Source organism: Diabrotica virgifera, chromosome 4 (genome assembly GCF_917563875.1).
Source record: "Diabrotica virgifera virgifera chromosome 4, PGI_DIABVI_V3a".
Lineage (NCBI taxonomy): Eukaryota > Metazoa > Arthropoda > Insecta > Coleoptera > Chrysomelidae > Diabrotica > Diabrotica virgifera.
The window spans coordinates 80,117,707-80,136,881 of record NC_065446.1 but is presented as its reverse complement, the minus strand read 5'-3'; the positions used below and the strand labels follow the sequence as shown (position 1 = coordinate 80,136,881).

The following is a 19,175-nucleotide window of genomic DNA, read 5'->3' as shown; positions in this document are numbered from 1 at the left end:
TGATAAACAAAACAGTGTAGAGTGTGTAAAAAATTTATGGGGAGGCTGAGCCTCCCTTGCCTCCTCTGACGAGCCGCCACTGCTTGGTCTTGGTATTGCTCTCCCGGTCTTGGTCTTGGTCTTGCAGCAAGAGTCTTGCAAGTCTCGAAGATGGCCATTAGCCTATTGCATAATATCTTAGATCAACGTAACAGAGAGGTACATTTTAAGTTTGAATATCATAGCCATAGTAAAGACTAGCCAAATTAAATACCTAAATATCTGGCACCGGGTGGGGTTTGAACCTACGATCTAAGTGATACCTGCCTATGTTCTAACTAACTTATAAAGTTAAAACTACCTCTCAAAACCCACAAAATTCCATTTGCATATCTCAACCGGTTTTAGAGCAATAAATAAATCGTCAGTTTGCAAGAAAAATTTCAACACCCCCTATTTGGGAAACGAAGCATTACTGTCAACCATTATGAAGCAAACTGTCATTACTTTTTCGTGCAGAATTACCCATTAGAGTTTGCCATACTTATTTAAAAACATTATGTATTAATGAAAATATGGCTGATTAAAAAAGTACCTAACTTTTTTATTATCCAATATAAGTGAATGAATAAAAAAACATAATGCTAAGAAAATATGAGGCTATAGTTGGGTTTTAATTTCAGTATGCTATTGCATGCTTGAATAATAAGTTAGAATAATGCTAGAATATTCCACAGAGTGAGAAAAACAGTTTGATTGGTACACCCGGTATACAATGACAATAATTGACCTATCTAGCAACAATATTATTACAGCAATATTTATAAAGAATTAGAAAACATATTAAAAAAATCACTTAAATCGGACAACAGGTTTAGGAAATTTGAGACATTAAAAATGACCCGTTTGGAGAAGTGTATATCGTTAAAATAATATTTCGGTATTTTGTTTACACGATATTCGGCATTATCTGTACTTTTGTCTCGTATCATTATCTTATGACACTTTTAAATAATAACCGCGCTCTTTCGGCAAATTTTGATTAGCCGAGTGACCTCATAGCACAGTCAGCATAAACAATACATAATAGTCGTACTATAATAGTATGTATACCGATAAGATTTCTGGTGTTTGGATTCCTAGAAAATTAATAATGAAAAAAATTAATTACTTATATACTTATTAAGTCTACTTTCTATTAGCTAAGGCGACACATTTTTAAAAAGTTTGTATACGATATTCGATATTACTGTAGGCGTCGCAACGCAGGAATGTTATGTTATGATTAGAAGACGACTATTCTCAAAATTTGGACAATTAGTACATGTCAAATGTGTCGTGTTTTTTTAATGGATATTTTAATATGCTCTGTATGTTTATGGTGTTGTTCGTAATGCGCATAAATTAAATTTTCAAAATTTTTTTACAATTATTTTTGTTTCTTATAGAGTATCTAAGAATATTGCCTAACTTATACAGGGTGCGCCAAACCTCTGGTCTTCTTTGATTACGGCTAAACTATGAGATATACAAAAAAATGTTTATAACAAAACTAATGTGTATCAAAGAGGTCTATAATTTAAAATTATTTTCAATTATACAGGGTGAGTCAGAACGACGGTATGAACCAAAGTTTTATTTTTTTAAATGGAACACCCTGTATATTAAATCATTTTTGAATATTATATTTAAAAATATGAAAAATTTGTATAAGGTCTTATAGGTCTAAAGTTAATAATTTTCGAAATATTTACATTTTTATTGAGAAATTATTGTTGTGGATTATGTTTCCAAGGAAATAAAAATTTGGGTGATAGGTCAAAGTTTTTAAAATATAGTGTTATTTTAAAATAATTTAATATTTTTTACTTTTAGCCATAAAATATACAGTGTGATCACTATTTGCAAATACAAAATTTTCTCATTTTTTTTAAATGGGACACCCTGTATATTAGTTTTGCGTTTTGTAGTAAATATTACAACCTTTCTTTTGGTATAAGGTAGTATGTACCTAGCATGTTTCGTTCTGTAGATATTTTAAAAAAACTATAGATTTTACCTTTTTTGCGGATTTTTTATTTAAAAATTTTTTTGCAAAAAAAATAATTATAATCTGGTTTTAGAAACATACACTAAAATATAAAATATGAAAATAAAAACGTAATTAAAGATTAAAATAAATCGTATGTTAGTACAATTCAATTGAATTTAATAACTTTAAATTATTTTACAAAAAATATTTTACCATATTAATGAATGCATAAATTAGTTACTAAATTAAATAAACAACCAAATTTTAAATCAACCGTAGTAATTTTTCTACTACAGCAACTTTCCTGTACCAAATTAATTGTTAGTTAAATTGTATTTAGTTAAACTTTTAATTTACCTTTTAAATTTACTTACATACATCTTGAGAATATAAAAATTATTATAAAGTATGCTTTGAAACAAATGAATGTTAAATGTATCATCCAAATTATTTATTAATATAAATAGTATTTACTGGTGTCGCAAAAACTGGGAATACTTTTGTAGTTGAAATTTTTGTAACAATTTTTTTTATTTTAAATTTTAATTTTTTAACCGAAACATTTTTGGATATGACATTTGTTTTGGGCGAAACCATTAGAAATTATTACCAGATTTTGTGACACGAGTAGGTACATAGATACTATTTACTTCTTAATATACTTCCATAACGTTCATTTGTTTCAAAGCATACTTTATACGTTCTCAAGATGTAGGTAAATTAAAAAGTTATTAACTGATCTTACTCGTAAATACAATATAACTAACAATTAATTTGGTATAGGAAAGTTGCTGCGGTAGAAGAATTACTACGATTGATTTAAAATTTGGTTGTTTATTTAATTTAGTAACTAATTTATGTATTCATTAATATGGTAAAATATTTTTTGTAAAATAATTTAAAGTTATTAAATTCAATTGAATTGTACTAACATACGATTTATTTTAATCTTTAATTACGTTTTTATTTTCATATTTTATATTTTAGTGTATGTTTCTAAAACCAGATTATAATTATTTTTTTTGCAAAAAAATTTTTAAATAAAAAATCCGCAAAAAAGGTAAAATCTATAGTTTTTTTAAAATATCTACAGAACGAAACATGCTAGGTACATACTACCTTATACCAAAAGAAAGGTTGTAATATTTACTACAAAACGCAAAACTAATATACAGGGTGTCCCATTTAAAAAAAATGAGAAAATTTTGTATTTGCAAATAGTGATCACACTGTATATTTTATGGCTAAAAGTAAAAAATATTAAATTATTTTAAAATAACACTATATTTTAAAAACTTTGACCTATCACCTAAATTTTTATTTCCTTGGAAACATAATCCACAACCCTATAAATATTACCATTTTTCTCAATAAAAATGTAAATATTTCGAAAATTATTAACTTTAGGCCTATAAGACCTTATACAAATTTTTCATATTTTTAAATAATATATTCAAAAATGATTTAATATACAGGGTGTTCCATTTAAAAAAATAAAACTTTGGTTCATACGGTCATTATGACTCACCCTGTATAATTGAAAATAATTTTAAATTATAGACCTCTTTGATACACATTAGTTTTGTTATAAACATTTTTTTGTATATCTCATAGTTTAGCCGTAATCAAAGAAGACCAGAGGTTTGGCGCACCCTGTATACTCCCTAAAACGACTCTCCGTTCTAACTGCAAGAGGCAAGAGTCTCGCAGGCTTAGTCTTGTTCTTGCTCAAGTCTTGGTCTTGGTCTTACGAAAACGCAAGAACAAGACCAAGACTGCAAGACCAAGACCGATTTTGGGCAACACTAATAATGACATCGGGAGGTTCTCTCTCTTTCTCCCTCTCCTCTCTCTCTCTCTCTCTCTCTCTCTCTCTCTCTCTCTCTCTCTGCCTTTCTCTGTCTCTCTTTCTCTTTCTCTCTCTCTCTTCCTAAAAATGATATTTTAAATGTTCTTTAAATAAAACGAGAGTATAAATACTTACAATGGATATGGAGAGCCCAAAACATTTTGTCCCATGGGGTTTTTAGGAATGGTTCCTTTATTTAAGTCGCCACAAAGATTGAATAAGGAACCTTGAGGTGATCTTGAATCATCTTCTCTGCAATCGACAAGCACATGTGTATATGGCGGTGGGCGTACTCTTGGAGGCTCAGCATTTGGAGATTCTATAAATGCGTAGTAACCTTCAGGAGGATCTTCTAAATCATTATCCGCTGCTTGCAGATGTGTGCAATAGTATAATAGTAAAATCTGCAAGGAAAAAATTTATTTCAAGAAAAATTCAAACTTATTTGTAAAAGTTAACAAAACTTGATCAGGAATAATAACTGTTACATTTTACATTTATCTTTCGTATGATGCCTCAACTCAGCAGATGTAGGTAGCGACCAGAGGCTAATAGTAATGTGTAAAATAATGTAACGAAAGAGAACTCTTGACGGACCCCCGTATGACAACCCCGTACAACTCGAGACGTGTTAGAAGGACGCTATCGACTGATCGAGGCGGTACTGGAGGGGAAAAGAGTGTTCGAGAATTTACCTCAAGTGGGCGTGACGAGCTGATGGCTAGAGATGAGCGTGGATTGTTCCAGAATAAAGTACCTATATACAGGGTTATAGGTATATATACATATACCTAATATATGTCCCGAAAAGATTGGTCGTAAATTATACCACACATTCTGGGGTCAAAAAGAGTTCAGTTGAACCTAACTTACCTTAGTACAAATGTGCTCATAAAAAAAGTTACAGCCCTTTGAAGTTACAAAATGAAAATCGATTTTTCAATAAGAAATATCATCGAAAACTATTAGAGATTTTTTATTGAAAATGGACGTATATCATTCTTATGGCAGGAACATCTTAAAACAAAACGATAGTAAAATTTGTCCACCCAATAAAATTTTATGGGGGTTCTGTTCCCTTAAACCCCCCCAAACTTTTGTGTACCTTCCAATTAATTCATTATTGTGGTACCATTTAACACAACGTTTTTAAGGATAACCAAAAACGGTCTAAAATATCTAGGGGAAGGGGGGTATGATGGGGTAGCTAAGGAAAATAACAAAAATACAACATAATTACTACGTTTATTACTATTACTAATTGATGGCACGTTACGTCATTAATCTAACTATGATTTTGTACAATCTTTGGAAAATCAACCTATCACATTTTTCAACAATTAGCCATTAATAAGAACATTATGAAAAACCATCTTGCCCCATACTATGGGGTATGATGGGGTAATGGAATTGGGGCATGATGGTGATGCTAATTAATTCTCACAAAACAAACAAATGTGTATTTGCTCCAGATCTTCATTGTCCACCCTAGCACAAGCATTGTGATCTCAACATCCACAGATCTGGCAGCCTACCCAGGGTTCTGACGATGTCACTTTATCTATGGCTGTTTTCATAGCATCTCTCGACCACTCTCCTCTTTTTGTTTTTTTCTTGTAAGTACGTACCATGGTATTATCTAAAACAATAATCCAATGTTATTTATTAAGAAATTTAAATTAACCCAGACTTACCACCAATGTCCCATCATACCCCGCACCCAATACCCCATCTTGCCTCAAAAGGTAACTTTGAACAAAAAAAAATTCACTAATTAAATGTTTAACGTATTCACACAAACAATATGCCATTATCAAAATAAGAATACTAGTAAACAACGATAAAAAAGACATTAATGAGGTGATCATAATTACCTTAAAATAACGATGGTTGTCCTTGCACAAAATTAGATCAACGGATCGCTAAAACAGTTTTCCGTTTGTAAACAAAAAACGCGTGCACTCTCATTCACGGTTTCTCTTGCAGGGACCGTTAGTCGAATGACTCTTCCTATTGAGTTACTGCATGCTATTCACCAACGTGTAGTTTCTTGTTTGTGTGCGGTACCCCGTCTTACCTCGAGACCCCGTCATGCCCCCCATTCCCGTACCAGAACAACACAATAAGATGATTACGATCGAATAAACAAGACATAAGCTTCCACAAAAAGTATCATTACTGGACATGTGCCAGTCAAGGAATGCATGCATAAAATGAGTTTGCTTCATACTAAAGCAGCAAAATCTTTAACAGACAACTTGAAACAGCCAACCATGTTGCATGACTGCGAAGCATTATATCGCTGGAGGCACGAGGCAAATCATTTTTGGAGACTACCAACTGGTGCCCACTGGTGCAAAACATTTAGACTTGTTGATACGACAAATCCGTCCTCACTTACGCGTCAGAAACGTAGACGATGACAAAAAGTGATGAATACATTTAGGCTAGTTTAAACGTAAAATCTTCAGGAAAATGGATTATGGCGTAGACGTTATAATTTTGACCTTTACTGTCTTTATAGCTTATTTAACTGTCTTTACTGTTTTTTTAAAAATACTGTTCTGGAAACAGCAAACCAAAATATACAGAAAGAAAACCGTAAACAAAGAAAACATTGGATCATAAACGAAATATTACAAATGGAGATGAGACGGATGGTAAAAAAACAGAAACCTAACAAGATACAAAGAACTTAACAGGGAAATTGAGAGAAAGATAAATGTAGCTAAGGAAGAGTGGATGAAAGAAAAATGTAAAGAGGTAGAAGATCTGCAAAGGAAGCATAAAGATAGAGAATTACACAAAAAGGTTAAAGAAGTCGCTGGAATATGGAATCCCAATACTCTGAGCTAATGAGCAAAATACAAGGAAAAGTTATTTACCAGCAATTTTATTGCTGGAATCGAATCTTATTATTGTATGTATTAATAATATAGATATGCAAAGTCCGCAGATAGTGTGCTACTTTTTTTATAAACAAAATGGCGCCTGAAAATCGTGTTTTTTTCAATTTTTGCTCTATAACTCCAAAGATTTTAACTTTGGACCAAAAACACTTAAATAAAAATTCACCGCAATTAAATTCTGCATAGAGACGTGTTTTTTCTGATTTACTTCGACGAAAACTTTCCCCGGAAAAAGCGGGTTTTTCCAACAAAATCTTTAATTTTTAACTAAACTTTTAGATAAGTAGTTGTTAATCAATAATTAAATAACTTGGTAACGTAAAAGACCTTTCCGTATACAGGGTGTTTCATTAATAATTGTCCATATAGTAACTGGAGAAACCTTAGCACAAAATACGAAGATTTAACCTAAAACACTTAAATAAAATGTGGTTCCTTACTGAGTTACAGGGTGTTTAATCTAAAAATTTAAAAACTATTTTTGCTCAGCATTTTAACACTATTCAACGTATAATTTTCATACTTGGCAGAAAGTGCGACTACTATGCACCCTACTAAATAATGATAAACAAACGTTTCTAGCTGCTATCAGAGGCGTGCGACAGGGGATAGTGAATGGTTGATCGTTCTCAAATTCTACGCCACTGGAGTAATTACAATTTTAGTGCCATTTTTAGATTCTCCAATACTTTCTACGTAAATAACATACTCTTCATTGGTAACGATAAAGTCATTAGTTTTCGAGATATTTGAAGTTAAATATGATACCGCACAGTTATTTTGATTAATTTATGATATGATTCACGTGATTAAAATTTAAAAATTATTTGTACCCAGTACTTTAAAACTATTTGGCGTATTCTTATCATACTTGGCAGAAAGTGTAAGTACTGTACATCCTACTCAATTAAGATAAATAAATGTTTCTAGCTACTACCAGAGGCGTACGACAGGGGATAAAGTCTGGTTGACCCTTCCCAAATTCTACGCCACTGATGAAATTGCTATTTTAGTGTAATTTTTTTATTTTCCAATACTTTTTATGTAAATAATACACTCTTAATTCGTAACGATAAAATGATTAGTTTTCGAGATATTTGAAATTAAAAATGAAGCGACACAATAAATTAATCAAAATAACCGTGTCGTTTCATTTTTAACTTCAAAGATCTCGAAAACTAATGACTTTATCGTTACGAATGAGGAGTATCTTATTTTCATAGAAAGTATTGGAGAATCCAAAAATTGAACTAAAATAGAAATTCCGCCAGTGGCGTAGAATTTGGAAAGGGTCAACCATTCAATTTCCCCCGTCGTACGCCTCTGGTAATAGCCAGAAACGTTCGTTTAACATAATTTAGTAGTTTGTACAGTACCTATACTTCCTGCCAATTATGAAAAGGATACGTCAAATAGTTTTAAAATGCTGAGCAAAAATAGTTTTTAAATTTTTAGATAAAACACCCTGTAACTCAGTAAGGAGCCACGTTTTATTTAAGTGTTTTAGGTTAAATCTTCGTATTTTGTGCTAAGGTTTCTCCAGTTACTATATGGACAATTATTAATGAAACACCCTGTATATTATAATTCCAGAAGTCTATGGAAATTGAATGAACAGTTTAGCAACAATTAAAATGTTAATTAAAAATTTACGGTCGCTATAATAACGACAATAATACTGATGCATAAGAATAACTATGATTTTTTCATAAAAAGATAGTATACCTATCTAATGTACTGTACAGAATTAAAATTGGACTATTTAAGCGGCCTCGGGAATATTTTAAAATTATAAACAATTTTTTGGTTTATAAACAAATAGAATATCTCGGGAAATATTAAACTAAATTAAATTGTGAAAACGGTATTCGAAAGGCAGCGGCAGTATGCTTCTTTTAAAAGAAAAAACGTTTAATTATGACGAGTGGTTCCTGAGATACAACCGGTCAAAGTTGACCGGAATTTACGGCAAAGATATAAACAATAGGATCATAATCCTTTTTATTTTTGTCCTCTTTCTCCACACCAATTTTTATATCTTTAAAATCCTCATAACATATATTATTATAATAAAAACTATCGATAATACGTGTGAAAATTGCCATAAATAGCAAAATTCCAATCAAAAATTAGGTTGGAGAAAATGTAACCCTCAAAGTTCAAAATCGGTATACGTTAACAAAATGCATTTTCTCGGCTTCCCATGGAGCAATTTCATTCATTATTTTTTTGTTCCCTAATAACTCGAGTAGAGCCATCGAACTAATGCATTATTAAATGTCAAACTTGCTTTTGTTTTGTTATAATAGATTAATTTATTTATAAGAACATAAAATTACATATTTTTTCCAGTTGTAGGCTTTTTTTTAGATAAACTTACTACAAGTGTACCTTTTAAAGTTAAAAACATAAATATTCTCATTTGAAAGCTGTATAATTATTTAAACAATTTTTATTTAAACAAATTAAAATATTTTGTTATAATAAATAAATAAATTTATTATAACAAAACAAAAGCAAGTTTGACATTTAATAATGCGTTAGTTCGATGGCTCTAGTCGAGTTACTTGGGAACAAAAAAAGAATGAAGGAAATTGCTCCATGGGAAGCCGAGAGAATTTTAACGTATACCGATTTTGAACTTTGAGGGTTACATTTTCTCCAACCTAATTTTTGATTGGAATTTTGCTATTTTTGGCAATTTTCACACGTATTATCGATAGTTTTTATTATAATAATATATGTTATGAGGATTTTAAAGATATGAAAATTGGTGTGGAGAAAGCGGACAAAAATAAAAAGGTGATGGTTTGAAAATTATGATCCTATTGTTTATATCTTTGCCGTAAATTCCGGTCAACTTTGACCGGTTGTATCTCAGAAACCACTCGTCATAATTAAACGTTTTTTCTTTTAAAAGAAGCATGCTGCCGATGCCTTTCGAATACCGTTTTCACAATTTAATTTAGTTTAATATTTCCCGAGATATTCTATTTGTTTATAAACCAAAAAATTGATTATAATTTTAAAATATTCCTGAGGCCGCTTAAATAGTCCAATTTCAATTCTGTACAGTACATTAGATAGGTATACCATCTTTTTATGAAAAAATCATAGTTATTCTTAGGTATCATAATTTTTGTCGTTATTATAGCGACCGTAAATTTTTAAATAACATTTCAATTGTTGCTAAACTGTTCATTCAATTTCCATCGGCTTCTGTAATTATAATATACGGAAAGGGCTTTTACGTTACCAAGTTATTTAATTATTGATTAACAACTACTTATCTAAAAGTTTAGTTGAAAATTAAAGATTTTGTTGGAAAAACCCACTTTTTCCGGGGAAAGTTTTCGTCGAAGTAAATCAGAAAAAACACGTCTCTATGCAGAATTTAATTGCGGTGAATTTTTATTTGAGTGTTTTTGGTCTCAAGTTAAAATCTTTGGCGTTATAGAGCAAAAATTGAAAAAAACACGATCTTCGGGCGCCATTTTATTTATAAAAAAAGTAGCACACTATCTGCGGACTTTGCATATCTATATTATTAATATATACAATCATAAGATTCGATTCCAGCAATAAAATTGCTGGTAAATAACTTTTCCCAAAAATGGCCTATTCTCCGATAATCAGCCCAGACTACAAACATTTATCTATTGTAACAAACAAGAAAAACCAAATGGAATTAGACCGTGAAAAACAGAAAGAAATATGGGAACAATATCTTAAAGATTTGTTTGGTGATCAGAGAACAGAAGAGCCCTCACAAATAGATACAGATGGAAAACTAAATATTCTAACCGAAGAAGTTATGCGGGCAATAAAAGACGCAAAGAACAACAAGGCACCCGGCGAAGATCTAAAAACAGCCGAACATTTTAAACAACTAAGTGATAATGCTGTCAGGAAATTAACCTACCTGTTTAACATTATATATGAACATGGCACTCTACCACATGACTGGCTAACATCCACAACCTAAAAAACAAAAAGCAAGGAAATGTGATGACCATCGAACTGTATCCCTAATGAGTCATGCCGCTAAGATTTTTATGCGAGTAATTTATAACCGCATTCACAATAAGTGTGAAGAATACCCGAGTCGTTCTCAATATGGTTTTAGAAAAGGTACATGCACCAGAGAAGCAATTATGGGATTGACATTAACGGCAGATAGGTATCTCGAGGTTCAAAAACAGCTGTATGTGTGTTTTGTCGATTATAGAAAGGCCTTCGATCGCATTAGACACGAAAAATTGATTGAGGTGCTAAAGGAAGTAGGGCTGGATGGACGCGACATAGCTATAATAAGCAATACATACTGGAACCACACAGGATGTGTTCGAACAGATAACAGAAATACCAATTATGTAAACATAGAACGAGGAGTGCGTCAAGGGTGCATTCTGTTCCTTCTATTATTTAACGTCTATGCCGAACATATCATCAGAGCTTCTCTTGAAGATCGCCCTGAAGGTGCCAAAGTCAATGGAATTATCATTAACAATGTAAGATATGCCGATGACACCGTAGTATTAGCAGAAACAGAAGACCACCTAAAAATATTGATGAACATACTATCAGAAGAAAGTCAGACTGGGCTTGGATATTAATCCTTCCAAAACCAAAATCATGGTATTCCACAAGAACTCCCATGAACAAATTACACCCAACATACAAATCAATGGTATCACCCTTCAGAGTTCCCAAAGCTTCATATACCTGGGCAGAGAGCTAAACAGTCAGCTAGACCACTCAAAAGAAATTAGAAGACGGATTGAAATAGCAAGATCTGGCTTCATGGATATGCGTAAAATGCTCTGTAACCCCAATCTATCAGTCACAATAAGATTAAGAACACTAAAGTGTTATGTGTGGTCTTTATTACTATATGGCTGTGAGACCTGGACATTAAAACAGTATGACGTCAACAAACTGAATTCATTCGAAAATGAGGATGTTCCGCCGAATGCTAAGAATAAGCTGGACCAACAAAACTATCAAAATAAGAAAACTTCAATACTTATGCAATACAATACTTATGCAGGGAAAGATTCAAGGAAGGAACAGCATAGGTAGGAGAAAAATGTCCTGGCTGAGAAATCTCAGAGAATGGTTTGGATGCAGCTCAACTGAACTCTTTCGGGCTGTAGTGTCGAAAGTGAGAATAGCAATGATGATTGCCAACCTTCGTCGCAGAGATGGCACGTAAAGAAGAAGCAAAACTACAAATGAAGAAGTACTGGAAATAATGAACACACGTCCTCATCTAGTCAACACAATCAAAATTAGAAAGACGTCACATATCTAGGACACATAATGCGCCATAGGGAATTTGAGCAGCTCCAGGTAATATTAGAAGGCAAAATCGAAGGTAAAAGGGGTATAGGAAGAAAGAAAAAATCGTGGCTCCGAATCATCAGAGATTGGACCCACACAACAGGGAATGACTTAATCCATCAAGCCCAGAACAGAGGGAAATTTGCAATATTGATCGCCAACCTCAATAGAGAAGGCACTTAGGAGGAGTGTCTTTGTAGCGAGCCTAGTGGTAGGACTAGCAAAATAAACAGGCTGCGACGGCTAGGCCACTTAGTGAGAATGAATGACATGGAGCCGTCAAAACACACCAAAGACCGGATAGAGTGAGGAGAAGAGGCAGGCCCAGAGCCCGATATAAGGACCAGCTGGAAGACGACTTACAAGTTTTAAGAGTACAAAATTGGAAAACCAAGGCGAAGGATAGAAAGGAACAAGAGGCGAAGGATAGAAAGGACGATATGATGACAAATGACAACAACCCGGACGTCCCAAATGAAGTTCTGTGGTATCAACAAAATACTGAGCTGCTCGCCATTATAAATAATGGGACCGTTTGCAAATATTTGAACGAAGCATTTCCAAATCAATCGATTGGGAGTAGGCGCTTCACATAATGAACCCTGAATCATTTCTAAATTACTATCTCTTTTTTATTTTATATGAAAAAGTTTAGTAGACCATAACCTACGACTATGGCTTGCCGATATACTGAAAATAAAATTTAACAGGTTGACAAGTATTATTATTTGCTTTAATAATAGGATCAAAGACTTCTTCGACATTAGTTAAACCAATTATTAATTGTTGCCTATAAGATATGTACTACGGATAATAATTAGAGCAGAGCTAACATTATAAAATTGCTATTCACTGTGTGTAATATTATAATATTGTAATATTACAATAACGTTAATTATTTATTAATTGCCCTGAAATATTCTCCAATTAGAAATTAGATCAATCTGTCGATGTAGAACGTTCATCTTCAATATTCAAATTAATTTTAAGTGGTTACAGACACAGTTTCAAGATCTAAAATACCAAAAAGATCAAAGTACATTTTCTCGGATAGCTACTCTTTTGCGAATTAAAATAAATACTTATTAATTCTGCCAGCTATTCCCAAATTTACTTGGTACAAGCATACAAGTTATGCAGAGCTACTAGGAGGCACATAACTTCCATTATTAGAGTACGATTCGAGTACGTATTTATCCAAAGCATTTATTTAAAATATGTACAGGTTTTGGATAATCATAAATGTGAGCATTGTGGAGAGGAAAGTGATTTAAATTATATAATTTATACTATTTGTACTAAAAATACAGCCTACTCATCTAAACTAATAAATGATTTAATCAATATTTTTTTAATAAATGTAAAGTAGCAGCTCCTTGTAATATACTATATTTTTATTATCACTTGGCTCTGTAGATGTATACAACTCTTTAGTTAACTTTTTAAAAGAGAGCAAGTTATCATTATAGTTCTCTTAACCATTTTTAGTTAATCGCAAAACCTTTGTTTTAAACCCTTTGTATAACTTTTATTCCTTTTTTGTCTGGGAGTATGACGGTAAGTCTGAGCCAAAAATGATCGAATATATTGCAAAGAATTTAGTTGAAGCTATTAATGATAAGATTTTAAGTTGTTACAATGTTGAATTAGTAATTATCAATTATTATGTTACTAATGTTATGTTGTGTAAATATATTTTTGTTCGGATAATATTAAGTCACTTTTGCACGTTTGCAGCGAATTGGCGAATAGATTTAGTGTCATATAAACCCAAATAAACAACAACAACACTTTTGCAGCTTTTCTTTAATTTTTGTTGCCTATAAATCCTATCTCTGGTTATTAGATTTTTAATAATACGAAGATGATAAGAAATGCAAATGAGCTCATCATACTCATCATGAATTGGTAATGATAATAAGTGATGGGTGATGGTAACATATTTATAACATAACCTAAGCTTCTTATAATATAGCTTCTTGAGTACCGAGAATAATTTAATATCATTAAAACCATCGAATATAAGTAGAGTCACAAAAGAAGTTAATTAGAGTTTAAAGAGGTCTCTAACATAGAGAGGTTACAAAATTTGGTACTATGTGGTAAATGTTAGAGTCAAAACTGAAAACGAGTAGGTACTCTGAGTTAAAGCCAATAAACTCATAGGTTCCAAAGGGTAGCTTTCCTAGACCAGTAACCTTTGTATACATCTGACATTCAGGAGAGAGAAATCATTCAACTAGACACATTTGCTAATGTGCAACTGAGTCTTCTTTAGTTGCAACCCAGCAACTATAGAAGAATCTACGGTAAACCTACAAAATGCAATTAATGGCATAGAACGCTGGTGAAAAAAGTGGCGTATACAGTTTAATGAACAGAAATTAGTTAATATTACCTAACTTTACTGACAAGAATTATTAATTGAATGGCTCCCGTCAGTAACGTTCTAAGCGACATATTTTCATGTTGCGAGAGATATTTTCATGTTATTATCATTGAGGTTGGCAGCTCTGTGACTAGCGTTTCCCCGCAACTTTTTGGACATTGGGCGCGTTCACCAGATGCAAACGTTGGCAATCAGTTTGCGCTTTATGCTTCTGAACGACTTGCTAACGTCAAACATGTTTGGAAAGCGGTCGTCATTTTTGCAAGCATAAAATATTTAAGTTGAACTTTGCAAACGTGTTGAATATTGAAAAAATATGGCGAAAATTTAAATTGTATATATTATAGAATATATTTATAGAATTTTATATATAAAATAACGGCTACTGAAGACATTCAGCTAGGTTATTATCTATTAAATCCATTTTCGTTTTCTCTTTAATAAAAAAAATAATTTCAAAAACTTATTTATTGAGAAAAGTTATTTTAGGTTACGTTCAAACCAAGCAAGTCACATTACACTGTCAACAAGTTTAAGAATCAAAGCGCAAACAGTTGTGAACGTGTTTGCATCTGGTGAAGGCAGTCATTGTCGCGCAGTAACGTTCAAAGCGCCTGAACCGCGTGTAAGCGTGTGTTCACTACGGAGACCAAAGGATGGTATCCTAGCCTAGAGCATAGGATCCTACTCTTCATATTCGTGAATTCTGGCATTCAAAATAATGAATTTATTTTACATAGCGATCGATAATATAGTTTCTATCGCCATGCTCTAGGCTAGGATACCATCCTCTGGTCTCCGTAGTGAGCAAACCCAAAGGGTTTGAAACCTTCTGACATAAATCGGTTAAACTGAAGTAAAAGCGGGACACTTAACATCATTAGAAACGTGCATAAGGTTTCTAGAAATGCAGGGGAACCTTATTTAACTGAATATAAAATAACATTTCAACTGATATTCGCGATTAAACCTGAATATACAGGGCAGGTCGAATGCAGGAAAATGGACGATATAAATGGTATCTATCTGGTTAATAAAAAAACTAATACGACTCTTAAAGCGTATCTTGCAGAAAATTGAGCAGTGTATTTTGAAGGATAAATACTGGTAGATTTTAGAGAAAAATGTTTCAAATAAATGTTGTAGATCTTAATAGTTTTTAATTTGGAATACATGAGCAATTGATCGAAATAATTGCAAAAAACCTTTATTTTTGCAATAATTTAAAAATGTTAATAACTTATAACGGTTATTTATTATAACAAAAATTCTTAATTTGTTTCAACAAAGATTGTTTAAACAATTATACAGCTTTCAAATGAGAATATTTGTATTTTGAAGGTTAAAAGGTACACGTGTGGCAAGATTTTCTAAAAAGTCTACAACAGGAAAAACTATACAGTTTTCATTGTAATAAATAAATTAATTCATTATAACACAACTAAAGCATCCTTGATATTTAGTATTGCGTTAGTTAGACAGCTCTACTCGAGTTATTTTACATACTGTCACTGTCACTGAATCTTAAAATTTGTCAGATAACTTATTCTGTTCAACCTCAGAAAATAGCTGTGGAAGAGTTTGCTATGGAACTCTAAGGACCTCATTGCCTTCTTTATGTATGAATAGAAAACAAAAAAGTTGTGACTGGCTAATTGACATTCAAGTCTATGCCATTAAAAAAAACCTCAGAAAATGGCTCCACATGCTAGCAAAGAACTAAAAGCAAGAATTGTAACGAAATTAGAAGATGGTTGGTCACTATCTGCCCTAAAGAACCATTTTAACGTAAGCAGAACAACAGTTTTTAATATTAATAAGAGATGGAGAGAACAAGAATCTTTCGAAAGAAAGCAAGGTTCTGGGAAGACCAAAATATCTCCGCTCATGAAGATCGTACGCTTTTTGAGAGATTAGAAGAGAATCCTTTTGAAGATGCGAAAACTGCAAGAATTCAAAATATTGTCAAAATTTAGACCTTAATAATTATTAAAATTTATGAATTAACATAATATTATGTAATCAGTTGCTTGTAGTGCAGTCACTGAAGGTGAATATGAGCTATTACCTCCGATTTCGTTGAACCTCCATCGATTTGCACGAAAATTGGTGAGTGGTTAGAGGATATCTCAAGGAACAAAGGTGACATGGTGCCAACTTGCGCTTTTACCCTGGGGATGGATGCCACCCCTCCTCGGAGGTGAAAATTATTTTATAAAAAATAACCCCACATTTCGATAGAGCGACCAATTATAAGCAAATTTTGTTATATAAAGTTATTAAAATAAATCAAAACTTTTTGAGTTATTAAAGATCAAAAATTTTAATTTTTCGTGTGAAAATAACATATTTTTAACCGATTTTTCATAAATAACTCAAAAACTATAAGTTTTTACAAAAAAGTTATTATTGTCAAAATTGAGGCTAATAAAAAATCAACAAAATTCCTTACTAGAAAACCTTTCAATGTTAACTGAAAGTGAGTTATAGGTAATTGAATGTATATTTCTTTCGTCAAGTGCCCAAATCTAAGTATTCAAGCTTAAATACCGGGAAAATGATGCATTTTATAACATAAACTTATTAAACATTTGTCAAAGCTCATTGAAATATCTATCAAATAAGTGCTCGAACAAGTTGATAGCATTAAAGTTTATGCACCAAAAATGTTTCAAAATGTATCTTTTAAAAAATTTTCTAAAAAATGTTATTGTTTTTTTTGTAAATAACTCCGTTAAATTTTAAAGTAGCAAGTTCATCTAATAACTGGTTAAAATTATATTCCAAGAGCTATTAAAAAACGTCAAAATAATCATTTACACCTCTTACTTTTTTAAAAATAAAAGGTTAAATGGCCCCGGTTATATGGTTCTCGCAGCAAAATTGAAATTTTAAACGTTTCTATCTCGGTTATTTTTTACTCTACGAAAATAGTAAAATTGGTAAAGTATTTGTTACAGAGAAAACTAAAATTTAGTTATTTATCATTTTTTACGTATATTGAGTATTTTTGGAGTTATTATCAAAAGAAAATGAAAAGTACGATAATTCTAAAAATTCTGATTTTTTTTTAAATTATACCTTTTTTTCAAAAATATGCATTCTAAACCGGTTAAATTTGTTGAAACAATTAACTATGATAACATAAAGAAATTCTTGTGAGGATTACTACAAATTTTAATTTTTGCGGAAATGGCGTATGTTTAGTTTTTAACTTTTTCCTAGAAAAATCGAAAGGGTTCTCTTATTTTCATCATAACTTGCTTAATTTTGATGCAATTAACTTCTACTGAAGCTCATTAGATAGGTATTCCGAAGAACTTTGACAAGTGCTTAACAAGTATATTCTATAAAATGCATCGTTTTCCCGTTATGTAAGCTTGAATACTTAGATTTGAGTACTCATCGAAAAAAAATATACATTCAATTACCCATAACTCACTTTAAAATAACATTAGTTTAGTTCTTTAAGTAGGGAGTGTATTACATTTTTTATTATGTTTAATTTTGGTAATAATAGCTTTTTTACAAAAGCTTATAGTTTTTGAGTAATACGTGAAAAACAGCTTTAAAACATGCATTTTTTTAAGAAAAAATAAAATCTTTGATATTTAATAACTCAAAAAGTATTGATTTATGTTAATAACTTTATATAACAAACTTTGCTTAGAAGTTGCCCCTCTATCGATTTCTGGTATTATTTTTAATAAAAAAATTTCACCCCCAAGAAGGGGTGGCAACCACCCCCAGGGTAAAAGCGCAAGTTAACATCATGTCACCTTTGTTCCTTGAAGTATCTTCTAACTACTTACCAATTTTCATGAAAATCGATGAAGGTTCAACGAAATCGGAGGTGAAAACCTTCAGTGACTCCACTATTGTTGTTTGTTTGTTTATTTTATTATTTGTCTGCCATAATAAATATATAGGTATATAATGTCAAACCAATCAATACACTGCTCAAAATGACCAAATCTTACTAAGAGTCGTATCAGTTTTTTTTAGGAATCAGCTGTATAAACAAACATTCAATTGAGGAACAGAACAATGCCGATTTGATTTAAAATATTTTAATGTACTCAAAATGCTGAAATTTACTAAAAATTTCTTAATAGTGACCAAATTCCATTCAAATCAATAACTTTCTGGTTTGTTTATACCACTTATAGTGGTTTAAATTTATTCCACCAGAGATCAGATACTTTGTTTTCAATCGCGAAATATTCCCGTAAAAAGTTACAACAACGTTCTACTAAGCGACTGTATGTCGATTAGAATATTAGAACGTTGTTGCAATTAAAGATTTACTATTTTGGTTATAACTTTATTTCTTCTTTGTGTAACTTAAAAGTTTTACTAGTAATGTTTTATAAAAAGGTTTACAATAATATTCTTTAATACTTAATGTATTAACTTATTTTTTATCGTGAAAAATGTTTTTTTCACTTCCTGAAAAATTTTTTAAACTGACGCTTGGAACGTTACTGGAGGGACCCATTCAATTATCTCCCAATTATCTTAAACAACCAAATGGAAGGAACAAAGAATAAAGATATGTACTAGTAACAAATATGTATTGGCTGATAGGTAGGTACTTTCCATCCAGAACAAAGTAGTGATTTACAAACAGATATTGAAACCGGTGTGGATATATGGCCTACAATTATGGAGCTG

The 19,175-nt window shown here is 31.6% G+C and overlaps 1 protein-coding gene across 1 annotated transcript in view; it reads right to left on the bottom strand.

Annotated features, from left to right (window-relative positions):
- LOC114325786 (uncharacterized) overlaps positions 1-19,175 on the bottom strand; it is a 119,986-nt gene that overhangs the window by 30,363 nt on the left and 70,448 nt on the right. Inside the window, exon 2 of the mRNA XM_028273914.2 lies at positions 3,996-4,264. Within this exon, the coding sequence (XP_028129715.1) occupies positions 3,996-4,264 (269 nt within the window). The remainder of the gene's footprint in view (positions 1-3,995; positions 4,265-19,175) is intronic.